The sequence below is a fragment of the Cetorhinus maximus genome, chromosome 8, assembly GCF_964194155.1.
Source record: "Cetorhinus maximus chromosome 8, sCetMax3.hap1.1, whole genome shotgun sequence".
NCBI classification, from domain to species: domain Eukaryota; kingdom Metazoa; phylum Chordata; class Chondrichthyes; order Lamniformes; family Cetorhinidae; genus Cetorhinus; species Cetorhinus maximus.
Window position 1 is genome coordinate 108266874 of NC_135886.1, and position 16653 is coordinate 108283526.

At 42.0% G+C, this 16653-nt stretch overlaps 1 protein-coding gene across 9 annotated transcripts in view; it reads left to right on the forward strand.

The window, feature by feature from the left end:
- LOC144683868 (phosphatidylinositol-binding clathrin assembly protein) overlaps window positions 1–16653 on the forward strand; it is a 148945-nt gene that overhangs the window by 53061 nt on the left and 79231 nt on the right. For all 9 annotated transcript variants that reach the window (XM_078547382.1, XM_078547384.1, XM_078547385.1 and 6 more), the window contains exon 2: window positions 6325–6467. In XM_078547382.1, the coding sequence (XP_078403508.1) occupies window positions 6325–6467 (143 nt within the window). The remainder of the gene's footprint in view (window positions 1–6324; window positions 6468–16653) is intronic.

The window sequence follows — 16653 nt, forward strand, 5'->3', positions numbered from 1 at the left end:
GACTTAATTGCAACGGTACAATTTAATCTGGCAGCCATTTGTTTTAATGAGTATGCACAACATGCTACTACATTAAAAATAGATTCCCACCGCTTGCCGTCGGAAACCATGATCCACCTTTAATCCACCGCCAGCCTATTTCCTAACTTTCATTCTGCTGTCAGGACGCTGACATTTCACCTCCCGCAAAGTTAACTGCCCCACTAACCTCATTTCCTGCTCCCAGGAGCTTCACTCCACCCAATAACCAGGAGGAAAAATCAACAGGCATTTGGAGAGGTTTGAGTTAATTAAGGAAAGTCAGCACAGATTGTAAAAGAAAGATCATGCTTGACTAATTAGAATATGGGAATATAGGACTTAGAAGCAGGAGTAGGCCATTCGAGCCTGCTCCACCATTCAGTAAGATCATAGCTGAGCTAGTTGTCATCTCGACTCCAATTTCTTCTGCCCTCCCATAACCCTTGACCCCCTTGTCTATCAAAAATCTATCTAACTCAGCCTTGATTAATTTCAGTGTCCCAGCCTCCACTGCTTTCTGGGGAAGAGAATTACACAGATCTGAGAGAAAAAAATTCTTGTCATCTCCATCTTTAAGAATAAGAGGCCTCCCTTTAAACTGTCTAATTGTATTTTTTGATGAAGTAACAGCGAAGGTCGATGTGAGAAATGCAGCGGATGTTGTCTTACGTAGATTTTAAGAAAGTTTTTGACAAAGTACCATTAAAGGGCTGGTTAACAAAATTGAGGTTCACGAATAGAAGGATTAGTCTCAGCTTGGATAAATAATTGGTTTGAGGACTGAAAACAAAGAGTCATGGTAAATGCTTGTTTCTCAGACTGGGGGACGGCGGACAGTGGTGTTACCCAAGGGTCAGTGCTAGAACCATTGTTCTTTTGAAACAGTAAGTCCTCACTGTAAGACGCCCCAATTTAAGTCATTTTGCTTTAATGTTGTTTACTCTTTAGGACCATTTTCTTTCATTTATGTTGTCGTTTTTATACGCCATCTGCTGAGCTCTGGGCCAGCCACTGCCATGTTCTCATGCTGGAGCCACTGCCACAATCACCAGAGGCACATGCCGCGGGGAGAGAGCAAAGCCCGAGATCCGGAAGCAGGAGCACAAGGCAGGGACAGGAAGCTGTCAGCTGTCAATTTGGTGATGAACTGCAGTAACCCCGGGCAGGTGGGGAGGAGCAGCTTGCCCCCCGCCCAAACTTCTCCGGTGGCCCTTGTTGCTCCATCCCTTCCCTGGATTCTTGCAGGGCAGGCTCGGCCCCTGTTAACTATCAGGAAAGGGTCTAGGATCTGGAAAGAGACAGAGTGGAAAAGAAAAGCTAGTTAAAGTTGAGCTGAGTTTCAGGAGTGCTGTGGGTCAGACACAGAAGCTGTGCTACTCAGGGCTTCTTTGGTGATTTAGTGTTGTCTAATTTCAATTTATGCAATAGTTCTGTTATGTTCAGTGATTTATTTTAATTTGCAAGTTATTCCAGCTAGGAAGACACAATGCTGCACAATGTACAATAAAGTATTTCAGCTTGTACATTGGACATTTCTTGATTAGAAAAAACCAAAGCAACCAGACTCTGGCTTTAACATTGATTCCTATGGGAACCCATGATTCACATAGTTGTTTCACTTAAAGGCGTGATGTTCAGGAACGCAACCCCAACTTTAAGTTAGGACTTACTGTATATATATAAATGACTTGGATATATGAATATAGAATAAAATTTCAAAATTTGTCAGTGATACCAAACTTGGAGGTGTGGCAAACTGGAACAAGACTTAGGTAGGCTACCTGAATGGGTGGTTAAGAGGCAAATGGAATTTAATACAGAGAAGTGTGAAGTGACACATTTTAGCAGAAGGGATAAGGAAAGGCAATATAGATAAATGGCACAGTTCTAAAGAGTGTATTAGGGCAGAAGGACCCCTTGAGGGTTCATGTGCATAGATCTTTGAAAGTGACAGGACACATTGAGAGAGTAACTAGCAAAGCATATGGGATCTTGGGCTTCATAAATAAACGTATTGCATACGAAAGCAGAGAAGTTATGCTGAACCTTTATAAAGCTATGGTCAGGCTGCAACTGGAGTAAAGTGTCCAGTTCTGGTCACCACAATTTAGGAAGGTTGCAGAGGAAATTTATCAGAATGCTTCTAGGGATGAGAGATTTTTAGCTACAAGCTCAGGTTGGAGAAGCTGGGGTTGTTTTTCTTGGAGCAAAGGAGATTATGGGGAGATTTAAGAGGTATACTAGATGATGACTGTTGCAGTTCCCATTCACTGATGGTACTAGGATGAGGGGGCACAGATGTAAGGTTTTGGGCAAAAGATATGGGAGCTTTAAGGAAGAACTTATTTTTACTTAGTGAGTGGTGACGACCTGCAACTCGCTTCCTTGAAGAGTGGTGGAAATGGAGACGATCAATAATTTCGAAAGGAAATAGAATAGGCATTTAAAAGAAATAAACTTGCAGGGCGATGTGGATAGAGCACGTGAATGGGACTGACTGAATTGATCAACAGAGAGCTGGCATGGACTCAATGAGCCAAATGGCCTCTTTGTGCTGTAGTGACTTTGTAACTGAGAGGTGATTTCATTGAACCATACAAGATTCTGAAGGTACCTTGCAGGGTAGGGACAGATTCTTTCCCCTGTATGGGGAATCTAGAAAATGGGAGCTTAGACTCAAGATAAGAGGTCAATCATTTAACAATGAAATGAGGAGAAATTCTTCACTCAAAGCATTCTGAATCTTTGAATTTACTACCCCAGAAGATTGTGGATACTCCATCGAGTATATTCGAGGCTAAGATAGATTTTTGGTGTCTCGAGGGAAATGGGAGAAGGCAGGAAAGTGGAGTTGAGGCAGAAGATCAGCTATCATTTTATTGAGTGGCAGATCAGGTTCTGGGGGCTGTATGTTCTACTCTTATTTCTTATACATGTTTTTAGATCTCGCGCAGTAAAATTACATTTAGCAGAAGTGAAAAGGCTTTGGTGGTGCCGTTCTGTGATTTTTAAATTTTGTTCTAGAGTGTTGAAGTACAGCCAGAGCACTGTCTTCACGTTAAAATGATTGTGCACTGTTCTAATATCTACCTAAAATCTGTGGATATGGGAGTTTAGAACAGTTAAGACACTGGCATTGAATGAGATGGATGAACTTTACTGGATTTCCACCCTGCTACAAATTTTCCAACAATTTTTTGTCTCATTTTAAGTCGGAACAAGGCTCCCAAAATGTTAAGTGTGTGAGCATTTTTCAAGCAATTGCTAGGCAATACTTATTGTTGATTTAAGAAATTATGACTGAAAAGACCATGTTTGCTTTCTGTTCAGTTATGTTCATGTTTGTCTGCCAGTAGTGGTTTGGTTAATGTATGTCTTTTCTGTAGACTATTCTATCATGACTAATAATAATTTAATAATTACAAAGATTAGCTTACAGAAGGACACGTTTATTTATGTATGCATCATACCTCAGCTGAAAGTTATGGTAACAATATTGAATTACACTTAACAGCTGGACTAAACAGTGAAATGAGCGCATCTTGGGTACAAATTCCTGTGGAATGAATAGGAAGATGAGAAAAAATTAGAACCTGAAGTCACACAAAAAGAGATTGTAATAGCAATTGTATAAAAGCAGAACTGAATTCTAATGATAAAGTTCTTTTTCTGTTGTGAATGCTTCTCAGCTGTTTCTGCTTTATCATGCATTACGGATAAATGACATAATCAAGATTGTGTAACTCCTGTAAAGTTGATGGAAGTTTTGCCTCCTTGTACAAATGAGTTACCAAGCCACCATTTAGACTTGAGTTGTATTTCATAATAAATATTTCATAATATAGACATTAGGGTAAGAAAATGGAATCTATACAATCCAACACTGAGCTTAATAACCTGGTTGTCAAATAGGGGAATAAGTGAATCAAAGGGAAAAGAATGGATGACTCTGCTTAGTTCACTTCATTGTGGGTTTCATTTATACCAAGTTTTGTAAAGCTTCATTCCTGATGCTATAACTCTTAACTCTAATAACAATTAATGTGTCTTCTCCTATGACCCAGGTGCCCTCAAGTGTGTTTTTATTTCAGCCCATGGCTCACTGAGCTTGGTTTTTAAAACTGCATATGGTATTTTGCCTTGTTTAAAATTACAAGTATTAGCCTTCATCCTACATTATTGAACTACTTAAACAAAATTCTTCTTCTTTTTCTTCTCTATTCTTCTGATGAATCAAGTCTCTGGATTCTGCATAGAGATCCTTATTTTGGTGCAATTGCAATAGGTGTAGATGTCGTTAGTCTGGCTTAACTCTTGCAGAAAGGAGTGACTTCACAAATGTATCTTTATTCAGGTTGCACTTGTAACATTAAAAATATGATGCAGGAAATTGAGTAATGCAGTCATTTAAATAATAACATTTTATTTCTTGGATCTGGGTTCAAACCAACTATGCTGATGAGATTAAAGTTTCCTCTCTGAATAGGTTTGTAAAGTCTCAATTAAATTCCAAGTGGGCTGGTCTGCAGCACAACGCTTTCCCTAATTTGCCAGCAATTGTGATTGTTTTTGATAGTGACACTCAATCAGGGCTAAATATGCTTGTGTGGGAATTGCTGTATTGGCTAAGAAACAGCTTCCCTACTCAGAACTCAGTCATGGCAGGAAACTCCCAGGACAGTGGAAACATTTAGGGATGTCCTCAAAGTATCCCTGAAGAGGTCAAACAACCCCGCCAACTCAAGGGAGCTTGTGACCAACCAAAATGGAGAAGGATTATTTGGGAAGGCACCGAGAACACTTAATCAGGAACACACACAGTCAAGGCATCGGAGAGAGTGCACAAACCTCCCAACACATCTGCCTGACCCTCCAAGCACCACCCCCGCATGTGGCAGAGTCTGCAGATTGCGCATTGGACTTTCTCTGAATCTATCGAACGGACCTGAATACCTGCCTAAGAGAGGAGCTGAGACTGGGACTTGGCACATTGGGACAAGTTACAGAAAGTTTTACTCTACATCTAACTCTGCAATATCTGAATGTAATGCTTGATGGTGACATTGCATGCCTGAAATGGGAAGTGCCTAATTTTCCAGCAACACGATCTTAACTGAGTTCCATTGAATATATCTTTTGAAGCAGTATGGTGAGGAATTACTTTAGTCAGAATTAATGCTATCCCAAAAAACTACAACTTTTCTTTTAATTGAATATAGTTGATGGCAAGTATTTGTGACACAATTTAAATAGTTGATTGTGGGTGGGGACAATTTTTCAACAGTGTGTGTAGCTTATCTGGAGTTTTTTATTCTTTGACGGAATGTGGGCCTCGCTGCTGAGGCTAGCACTTGTTGCCCATCCCTAATACCCTTGAAGATGGTGGTGAGCCAGCTTTTTGAACCATTGCAACCTTTCTGGTGCAGGTACTGCCACAGCATTTCAGGATTTTGATCCAGTGACAGTGAGGGAATGGCGATATAGTTCCAAGTCAGGATAGTGTGTGGCTTGGAGGGGAACTTGCAGGCGGTGATGTTCCCATGCATCTGCTGCCTTTGTCCTTCTAGGTGGTGGAGACTGCGGGTTTGGAAGGTGCTGTTGAAGGAACCTTGGTGAATTTCTGCACTTCATCTTGTATATTGTATGGAGAGAAGAAAACTGAATTTCAATTGTAGTTCCATTTGCATATAAACCATATAGCCATAAGGAATAGGAATTGAGATCTGAGCATTGTGGAATACCATTCCTTATTCACAAAAGACCTCTTTTCATAATAGATATTATAGTTCAAAAAGGAGAAAGGACTATAGCTCTCCTATTATATAGTTTTAATGAGAGGTTTGATGATTTGCTTGTTATCACGAATGAGACCCAAATCCTTTTTATAGGAAAATGAATGAGCTTTATTATCTATAAATGAGATGTCAAAGATGGTTATTTTTGGGCTTTGTTCCAAGTAGCTTTCACCCTAGTCCCTGTGGTTACTCCATAACATAGATCTGTGCTTATTACCACTGCTTCAAAATGAAATCCTGTGATATCTACCAACAAAAATTGAATTAATATTCTCTTTATCCATGCTCCTAGTTGAGGCTCTAAAATGGTAATAATACCAAATCAAAGCCTATGTTTAGCAAGTAGGCAAAAGGTAATCTTGCATACTTGTTTTAGCCGAATTGCCATGCTGAGTCAAGATATAGTGGAAAGTCTTAAATAAGTAACTAGTAGCACATAAAGCCCAATATGAGGAAGAGGCCACACACCAGAAATGTCTGTTTTATGGTCTTTGTTGGTTTTTTCCAGATTTAATTCAGTGTACCAATGAGATGAACGTGAACATACCACAAATGGCAGATACTCTGTTTGAAAGGGCAACAAACAGCAGCTGGGTTGTGGTGTTTAAAGCTTTAATTACAACTCACCATTTGATGATGTATGGGAATGAGGTAAGCGTGTTATCAATTACATCTCTCAAAAACTGTTGTCTAATACTATTTTGGAAGCATGGTGCCTAAACATGTAACCAGATTGGGCAACTTCAGTGTTTTGTTTTAATAAACGTATTCATGTGTTTGCACAGGCATGCTGTGGTGAGGGAAATTTTGAGCTTCCATTCTGTGTTTAAGGCTTTGTCTTAAAGATAATAGATAGGTAGGTGGGAGGCATTATTCCAGCAGTCTTATCCTAGCTGCAGGGTAGTTTTATCTGCTGAAGCTCCTCTTCTCCCCTGTTCCCCAAAGTGGCCACTATTCATGTCAAATTTGACAGTGACCTCAACAGACTATTCATTCAGCCATGGAGAGCTAACTTGGGCTGTTAAGGCCAATTGTCATGCTACTCCCTTTGTAATTAGTTAAGTCAACAGAAGCCAGTGATCAAATTTTGTACCTTCCTGATCTTTAGAGGTTTATTTTTCGCTCGCAGCCTTAGTCGGTTGAACTGCCAGGAAAGACCATAAGATGTAGGAGCAGGAATAGGCTATTTGGCCCATCAAATCTGATTCACCATTCATTGAGATCATGGCTCATCTGATATTTTTTTCCTGACTTTTCCCCATAAACCTTGATTCCCTTACTGATTAAAACCTGTCTATCTCAGCCTTGAATATACTTAACCACCCAGCCTCTACAGCCCTCTGTGATAAAGAATTCCACAGATTCACCACCCTCTGAGAGAAGGAATTCCTCCTCATCTCTGTCTTAAACAGGCAACCATTTACTCTGAAATTATGCCCTCTGATCCTAGACTCTCCCACAAGGGGATACAACCTCTCAGCATCTACCTGTCAAGTCCTCTGAGAATCTTATGTTTCAATAAGGTTACCTCCCTCCATACCTGGGATTAACCTAGTGAACCTTCTCTGGACTGCCTCCAATGCCAGTATATCTTTCCTTAGATAAGGGGGCCAAAACTGTTCACAGTATTCTAGATGTGGTCTACCTAGTGCCTTGTATAGTTTTAGCAAGACTTCCATATTTTTATACTCCATTCCCTTTGAAATAAAGGCCAGCATTCCACTTGCCCTCCTTTATTGCCTGCTGAACTTGTATGCTAGCTTTTTGTAATTCATGCACAACAACCCCAAAATCCCTCTGTGCTGCAGATTTCTGCAGTTTGTCTTCATTTAAATAATATTCAGTTCCTCTATTCTTCCTGCCAAAGTGCATAACCTCACACTTTCCCACATTATATTCTTTCTGCCAAGTTTTTGCCCATCACTTAACCTGCCTATATCCGTCTGTAGACCCTTTTGTGTCATCTTCACCACTATTTTTTGTGTCATCCGCAAACTTGGCGATAGTATATTCACTTCCCTTATCCAAGTCATTCATATATATTGTAAATAATTGTGGCCCAGCACTGGCCCCTGTGGCACTCCAATAGTTACAGGTTGCCATCCTGAAAATGGCCCCCTTCTACCAAGCCTGTCTTCTATTAGTTAGCCAATCCTCTATCCATGCTAATATACTACACCCAACACCATGGGCTCTTATCCTATTAAGTAGCCTTATGTGTGGTACCTTATTGAACGCCTTTTGGAAATTCAAACATATTACATGTTCTGGTTCCCCTTTATCTATCCTGCTTGCTACCTCCTCAAAGAATTCTAATAAATTTGTCAGGTGTGATTTCCCCTTCATGAAGCCACGCTAACTCTGCTTGATTATTTTATGTATTTCTAAATGCTTTGCTATTACATCCTTTATAATAGACTCTAAATTTTCCCAATGACAGATGTTAAATTAACAGGTCCCTATATTATCTACTATTAAATTATTCTTCCTCTTATTCCCATCCAAACCTTTTGGGTTTAAGATTAACTTTTATACGCAAGCCTGCAAATGTGACCATACAAAATGTACAAATGTTGATACCTGTTCTCTGAAGTAAATGTACTATGTAAAGGTAATAAGACGGTTCCTACAATTTCTTCTTTTAAAATAATTTTTTTCAACTCATTTTCGGGGTGTGGGCGTCGCTGGCTGGGCCAGCATTTATTGCCCATCCCTAATTGCCCTTGAGAAGTTGGTGGTGAGCTGCCTTCTTGAATCGCTACGGTCCATGTGGTGTAGGTACACCCACAGTGCTGTTAAGGTGGGAGTTCCAGGATTTTGACCTAGTGACAGTGAAGGAATGGCAATATATTTCCAAGTCAGGATGGTGAGTGGCTTTGAGGGGACCTTCAGGTGGTGGTGGTCCCAAGCATCTGCTGCTTTTGTCCTTCTAGATGGTAGCGGTCATGGGTTTGGGGGTGCTGTCTAAGGAGCCTTGCTGAGTTCCTGCAGTGCATCTTGCAGATGGTACACACTGCTGCTACTGTGCATCGGTGGTAGAGGGAGTGAATGTTTGTGGATGGGGTGCCAATCAAGTTAGCTGCTTTTTCCTGGATGGTGTCAAGCTTCTTGAGTGTTGTTAGAGCTGCACTCATCCAGGCAAGTGGACAGCACTACATCACACTCCTGATATGTGCCTTATAGATGGTGGGCAGACTCTGGGGAGTCAGGAGGTGTGTTACTCTCTGCAAGATTCCTAGCCTCTGGCCTGCTCTTGTAGCCACAGTATTTACATAACTATTCCAGTTCAGTTTCTGGTCAATGCTAATGCCCAGGGTGTTGATAGTGGGGAATTCAGTGATGGTAATGCCATTGAATGTCAAGGGATGATAAGTTAGATTCTTTATTGTTGGAGATGGTCATTGCTTGGCACTTGTGTGGCGTGCGTGTTAGTTGCCGAGGACACTACCCTGAGGAACTCCTGCAGTGATGTCCTGGATCTGAGATAATTGACCCCCAACAACCACAACCATCTTGCTTTGCGCTAGGTACACCTCAATCAGGTCCCCCCCCTCAGCTTTCACTGCTCTAAGGAAAACAACCCCAGCCTATCTAGTTTACCTTCATAGCTGAAACACCCCAGCCTTGGCAACATCGTGGTGAATCTCCTCTGCACCCTCTGCATTGCAGTCACATCTTTCCTATAGTGTGGCGACCAGAATTGCACACACTACTCCAGATCTTCAATACCATTGCCAGAATATTGTCAGGGCCCATAGCCTTTGCAGTATCCAGTGCCTTCGGCCGTTTGATGTCGTGTGGAGTGAATCGAATTGGCTGAAGACTGGCACCTGTGATGCTGGGGACCCCTAGAGGAGGTCGATGGATCATAATTTGGCACTTCTGGCTGAAGATTGTTGTGAATGCTTAAACCTTAACTTTTGCACTGATGTGCTGGGCTCCCCCCATCATTGAGGATGGGGATATTTGTGGAGCCTTCTCGTCCAGTGAGTTGTTCAATTGTCCACCACCATTCACGACTGGATGTGACATGACTGCATAGCTTAGATCTGATCCGTTGCTTGTGGTATTGCTTAGCTCTGTCTATCACTTGCTGCTTATGCTGTTTGGCACACAAGTAGTCCTGTGTTATAGCTTCACCAGGTTGACACCTCATTTTTAGCTATGCCTGGTGCTTCTCCTGGCATGCCCTCCTGCACTCTTCATTGAACCAGGGTTGATTCCCTGGCTTGGTGGTAATGGTTTGGAGTGGGGGATATGCCGGGCCATGAGGTTACAGATTGTGGTTGAGTACAATTCTGCTGTTGCTGATGGCTCATAGCGCCTCATGGCTGCCCAGTCTTGATTTGCTAGATCTGTTCGAAATCTATCCAATTTGAAACGGTGGTATTGCCTCATCAAACAATGGAGGGTATCCTCAATGTGAACTTTGTCTCCACAAGGTGATCAGTCCTTTTGATATTGTCATGGACAGATGCAGCAGGCAGGTTGGTGAGGATGAAGTCAAGCATGTTTTTCCCTCTTGTTGGTTCCCTCACCACCTGCGGAAAACCCAGTCTAGCGGCTGTGTCCTTTGGGACATAGGCCAGCCTGGTCTGTGGTGGTGCTCCCTAGCCACTCTTGGTGATGGACATTGAAGTCCCCCATCCAGAGTACATTCAGCACCCTTTCCACCCTCCAATGTTTCCTCCAATTGGTGTTCAACACGGTGGAGTACTGATTCATCAGCTGGGTTAGGGGCAGTACGTGGTAATCAGCAGGAGGTTTCTCTGCCCACGTTTGACCTAATGCCATGAGACTTCACGGGTTCCAGAGTCGATGTTGAGGACTCCCAGGGCAGCTCCCTCCCGACTGTATGCCACTGTACATACCCAGGGATGGTGATGGTGATGTCTGAATCATCTGTAAGGTACGAATCCGTGAGTCTGACTATGTCAGGCCATTTCTTGACTAGTCTGAGAGACAGCTCTCCCAATTTTGGCACAAGCCCCCAGATGTTAGGGGGACTTTGCAGGGTTATCAGATCTGGGTCGTCATTTCCGGTGCCTAGGTCACTGCTGGGTGGTCCATCTAGTTTTATCCCTTTTTATTAACTTGTAGCGGCTTGGTACAATTGAGTGGCTTGCCAGACCATTTCAGAGGGCATTTGAGAATCACTCACGTTACTATGGATCTGGAGTCACATGTAGGCCAGACCAGGTGAGGATGGCAGATTTCCTTTCCTAAGAAAATCAAATGGGTTTATATGACAATTGACAATGGTTTCGTGGTCATCATTGAACTTTTAATTCCATATTTTTATTGAATTTAAATTCCACCATCTGCTGTGGCAGGATTCGAACCCAGATCCCCAGAGCATTACCAATCCCGTGACATTACGGTTACACCACCTGGATCTGGTGGGAAGTATTACATATATCAGAATAATAATTGAATGTAAAATGTCTCTGTTATAGAAAAGGCATTTACTAATAGTATCTATAATGATTTGAAAAAAATAAATTGAAGTACAATTCCTTTGTCACTGTGGCATTTGGCACAGACCTTGGTATATTTTACCACTGCATCATAATCAATTGAGCTGCGTGCCTTTTCATCCAGATATCAGCCATTCTAATTTTTTCCCCTATTTCTTTTCTTCCCATGCAACAAAATGTTATGAAGTATTCCATCTACCAACTCAGCATGCACAACACCCCCTTTTGAGATAAAAACAGAAAATGCTAGAAAAACTCAGCAGGTCTAACAGCATCCGTGGAGAGAAAAAAAACAGAGTTAATGTTTTAAGTCCATATGACTCTTCTTCAGAGCCCCTTTAGACATTGTTTCACATGACGAGCTTTTGGTCTCTGGTCTTGGTTTGATTGAAGCAATCTACCACTGAACCAACCACTACTCCATGCAGAATGTAACCAAAACATTATTGATAGGGAAGCTTATGCACCTTCTTCTGGAAAGTACAAGGCTAATCAAAGGAACTGAATCTGCCAGCCTACAAGAATGAATGCTGTATCGTATTCTCCACAAGAAAGTTAATTGATTTACTGCCAACAGTTTTCCTGGAGGCCAAAGACTGCATTTACACAAAAATGTTTTGGCTGCCTCATCTGATTTGGCTGAGGCAAGAGTTAGAAATCCTTGGCTGTGTAAGATAAGCATTGGGTGGTTCTAGTGTCGTGATGGCGACAATACTTTATCTCAACTTTCCATGCAATAGAAATCAATTATCAAGTCACTAGTTTTACATTTGAAATGGCTCAGCATAAATGTGCTTTCCCTCCCTTTCTGTCTCTTTCCCGCTCCCCAAAATAAGTGCATTTAAGATATAGCCTAGTACTAAAGGAGTCACTTCAGGTCAGGATGGTTTGATTTTGTTAAACTGATCATTCCCAAAAGTGGAACAATCCCTGATCCTCTGTATTGATCCCCAAACTATTCCATTATCTCTTCTTGGGATTGTTTTTTTTTAACCTTTTCTGAGGCTTGGCTCTACATGGCTTCTATCATAATGAGTGTAGGAAATTTGTTGGAGCACATTCATCTTAGTTTCAGAAATTTGTTATTTTGAGAGGCAAGATGAAACAAATTGAAGCCTGTTAAGAACACTTTGCAAACAGTAATAGCAGTTTAAAACCCAAGTCACACCAAGTTGTTTTCTTATTTGTGTGAAAGTAAAGTTAATAAGAATTCAGTGAAGCATGTTAAGTCCTGATTACTGCTCAAAGAAAATGCTAGTGTGGTACTCTTCTTGAAGGAGCACTTGATGCAGAATTATACCAGTTATAAAAACAAGCAAAATTTAGTACATTTGAAGTGTACTTTTGATACGCAGGTGAACCATCTCAGTTTTGAAACCACTGCTGTATCTTTGAACTCCGAGAGGGCTTCCATAACTTTCCCTCTTGTCTGATCACTGAGCTGGGTAGAGAGCCATACTTGTCCTAGGAACAGTGACAGTCTTTTGTCTAAATCCATGCTAGATCTTCATGGATCATTGGAGATATTTAAACACTCATATCTGGCAAAGTTGTTCCACTGTTCTGGGACAGCTCCTAAATTTTTCTATTTGTATTTCACATTGAGCTGCATTTTCTATTGGTCTTAGTGGGATGTTTGCTGTGACTGTTCTGGTAAATGTGACCTTGAACAGTCAGTGGCAATTAAGTTGGAAACTAAGGTTTACTAGGTCCTACTACTTGGAAGACCAGAATTCCTCAGTACAGTGGTTCCATCTGATTTGTTTTGGGATTGCCACCAGATGTGAGACCTAAATTTCAGAAACTGGCAGCACAGCTGCTCAATGACAATGTGAAAGGATCTGTTCCATATTATGCTTCATATTTTTAACATCTTAAGCTTTCAATCTCCCAACTCAAGTGCCTGGTGCACTTCTTAGTTTGACTGCTATTCATTCTGCTTTGGAAATGTCTTAGAAACTCTGGCAGATACTGCACTCTTTTTACATCACAGTGGATGGATGCGTCTGGTGTCTTACCCTTTTGGAATTCAAACCTATTTTTAATGGCTGTAGGGATTAATACAGATTTGCTACAAGGAATGCCTCCAGGCTTTTACTTCACTCTTGCATATCCTGCCTCAGAAGTGCTAGCACTTCAATTCAAATCTTTAATGACAGAATTAAGACCGTTTTTTAAGTGAATTTGAACAGTGCTTGGTGACTTAATGAATAGACTTGTGTAGCATTAAGGCACACAGACCAATAAGTTTGTAACTTTAATCTTGGGTGTATGCTGAGTTTGCTGCTCTGGCTGGGACATTGATAGAGGGGAAGTGATAATAGAATGATTACAGCATAGAAGGAGGCCGTTCAGGCCGACGGTCTTTGCCAGCTCTCTGCAAGAGTAACTGCTAGTCCCAGTTCCCCATCCGTTTCCAATAGCTCAGCAGTACTTTTTTCTTCAGGTGCTATCTCTTCTGAAAGCCACGATTGATTCTTCCTCCACCACACAGTGCATTCCAGATCCTAATCACTTATTGCATAAACAGGGTGCTAAGAAGAAAAAGGGGAGGCAATATAAAATAGGGTACAATTCTAAAGGGGGTGCAGGAGCAGAGGGAGCTGGGGGTACAAGTGCACAAATCATTGAAGGTGGCAGGGCACGTTGAGAAAGCAGTTAATAGAGCACATAGGATTCTGGGCTTTATAAATAAGGGCATAGAGTGCAAAAGCAAGAAAATTGATAAACCTGTATCAAATGCTGGTTTGGCTTCAACTGGACTATTGTGTCCAATTCTAGGTACCACACTTCAGGAAGGATGTGAAGGTGTTTGAGAGGGTGCAGAAGAATTCATGAGAATGGTTCATGGTTTGAGGAACTTCAGTTACATAGCTAGATTGGAGAAGCTGGGGCTGTTCTCCCTGGAGAAGAGAAGAGTAAGAGGAGATTTGATAGAGGTGCTCAAGTTATGACGAGTCTGGAGAGAGTAGATCAGGAGAAATTTTTCCATTGGAACGAGATTGAGAACCAGAGGATATCAATATAATGTGAATGGGAAAAGAAGCAAAGACAGCCAGAGGGAAAACCTTTTTCATGCTGTCAGTGATTATGATCTGGAATGCACTGCCCAGGAGTGGGTTGCTGGCAGATTCAGTCGAGCTCTTCAAAAGTGAATTGGATAATTACCTGAAGAGAATATATTTGCAAGGCTATGGAGAAAAGGCAGGGGCGTGGAATTAGGTGGGCTCCTCCAGCAGAGAGCCAGCATGGACCAATGGGCAAAGTTGCCTCCTGTGCTATAACCATTCTATGATTCATGTCACCATTGCTTCTTTTGCCAATCACCATAAATCAGTGACCTCTGGTTTTCGACCATTCTGCCAACAGAAACAGTTTCTCCATACCTACTTTGCCTAGACCTCCTCATGATTTTTAAGACTTCCATAAAACTTCTCTCAACTTCTTGGGAAAGCAACCCCAGCTTCTCCAATCTATTTATATATCTGAAATCCCTCATTCCTGGGACCATACTATAATCTTTTTTGCATCCTCTCTAATCCCTTTACATCCTTTCTAAAGTAGGGCGATCAGAGGTGAATCAGTAGGTGATTCAGCCCCACCAGTCTTTTCCGTCAACTCCAACTCCATTTACCCGCCTTGGTTCCATATTCCTTAGTATCTTTACCTTCAGTGTTGAAAATTTTAAATTGTTCAAGCATGACAAGCTTTTGGGAGAATGAGTTCCTGATGAGCTGCACTTATCTAGGCTAGTGGAGAATAGCCCATCATACTCCTGACTTGTGCCTTGTAGATGGTAGACAAGCTTTGGGGAGTCAGGAGGTGAGTTACGCGCTGCAGAATTCCCAGCCTCTGACCTGCTCTTGTAGCCATAGTATTTAAATGGTTGATCCAGTTCAGTTTCTGGTCGATACTAAGCCCCCAGGATGTTGACAGTGGGGGATTCAGCGATGACAATGCCATTGAATATCAAGGAGAGATGGTTAGGTTCTCTCTTGTTGGAGATGGTCATTGCCCAGCACTTGTGTGGTGTGAATGTTACTTGCCACTCATGAGTCCAAGTCTGAATATTGTCAGGGTCTTGCTGCATATGAACATGGACTGCTTCAGTATCTGAGGAGTCACAAATGGTGCTGAACATTGTGCAATCATCCGCGAACCCACATCTGGCCTTAATGATGGAAGGAAGGTCATTGATGAAGCAGCAGAAGATGGTTGGACCTAGGACACTATGCTGAGGAACTTCTGCAGTGATGCCCTGGGACTGAGATGATTGACCTCCAACAACCGCAACCATCTTCCTTTATGCTGGACATGATTCCAACCAGTGGAGAAATTTCCCCCGATTCCCATTGACTTCAATTTTGCTAGGGCTCCTTGATGCCGCACTCGGTCAAATGCTGCGTTGATGTCAAGGGTTGTCCAAGACTGTAATGAAATCAGGAACTGAGTGGTCTTGGTGGAACCCAAACTGAGCATCAGTGAACAGGTTATTGGTGACTAAGTGCCACTTGATAGTACTATCAATGATACTTTCCATCACTTTGTTGATGATGGAGAGTAGACTGATGGAGCTGTAGTTGGCTGGGTTGGATTTGTCCTTTTTGTGGGCCGGACATACCTTAGCAATTTTCCACATTGCTAGGTAGATGCTAGCATTGTAGCCGAGTTGGGAGAGCTTGGCTAGCAGCATGGCTAGTTCTGAAGACTTGTGCCCCAGTACTATTGCTGGAATGTTGTCAGGGCCCATAGCCATTGCAGTATTCAGTGCCTTCAGCTGTTTCTTGATGTCATGTGGAGAGAGTTGAACTGGCTGAAGACTGGCATCTGTGATGCTGGAGACCTCAGGAGGAGTCCAAGATGGATCATCCACTCAATACTTCTGGCTGAAGATGGCTGCAAGTACTTCAGCCTTGTCTTTCAGGCTATTGTGCAGGGCTCCCCTAGGATTAAGGACAGGGATATTTGTGGAACCACCTCCTCCAGTTAGTTGTTTCATTGTCCACCACCGTTCGTGACTGTATGTGACAGGACTGCAGAGCTTAGATCTGATCTGTTGGTTGTGGGATCGCTTATCCCTGTCTATCATTTGCTGCTTAGAACACAAGTAGTCCTGTGTTATAGCTTCACCAGGTTGACACCTCATTTTTGGGCATGCCCTCCTGCACTCTTCATTGAACCAGAGTTGATCCCCTAGCTTGATGGTAATGGTTTGGAGTGGGTGATATGCCAGGCCATGAGATTACAGATTGTGTTTGAGCTGGTTAGTAAATAGAGTATGCTTTCAAAATGTGCATTGGATCTAATAACTTTGGTATTGATACTGACATTGTACCAAATTTCAGTTTCTAGCTAATGAC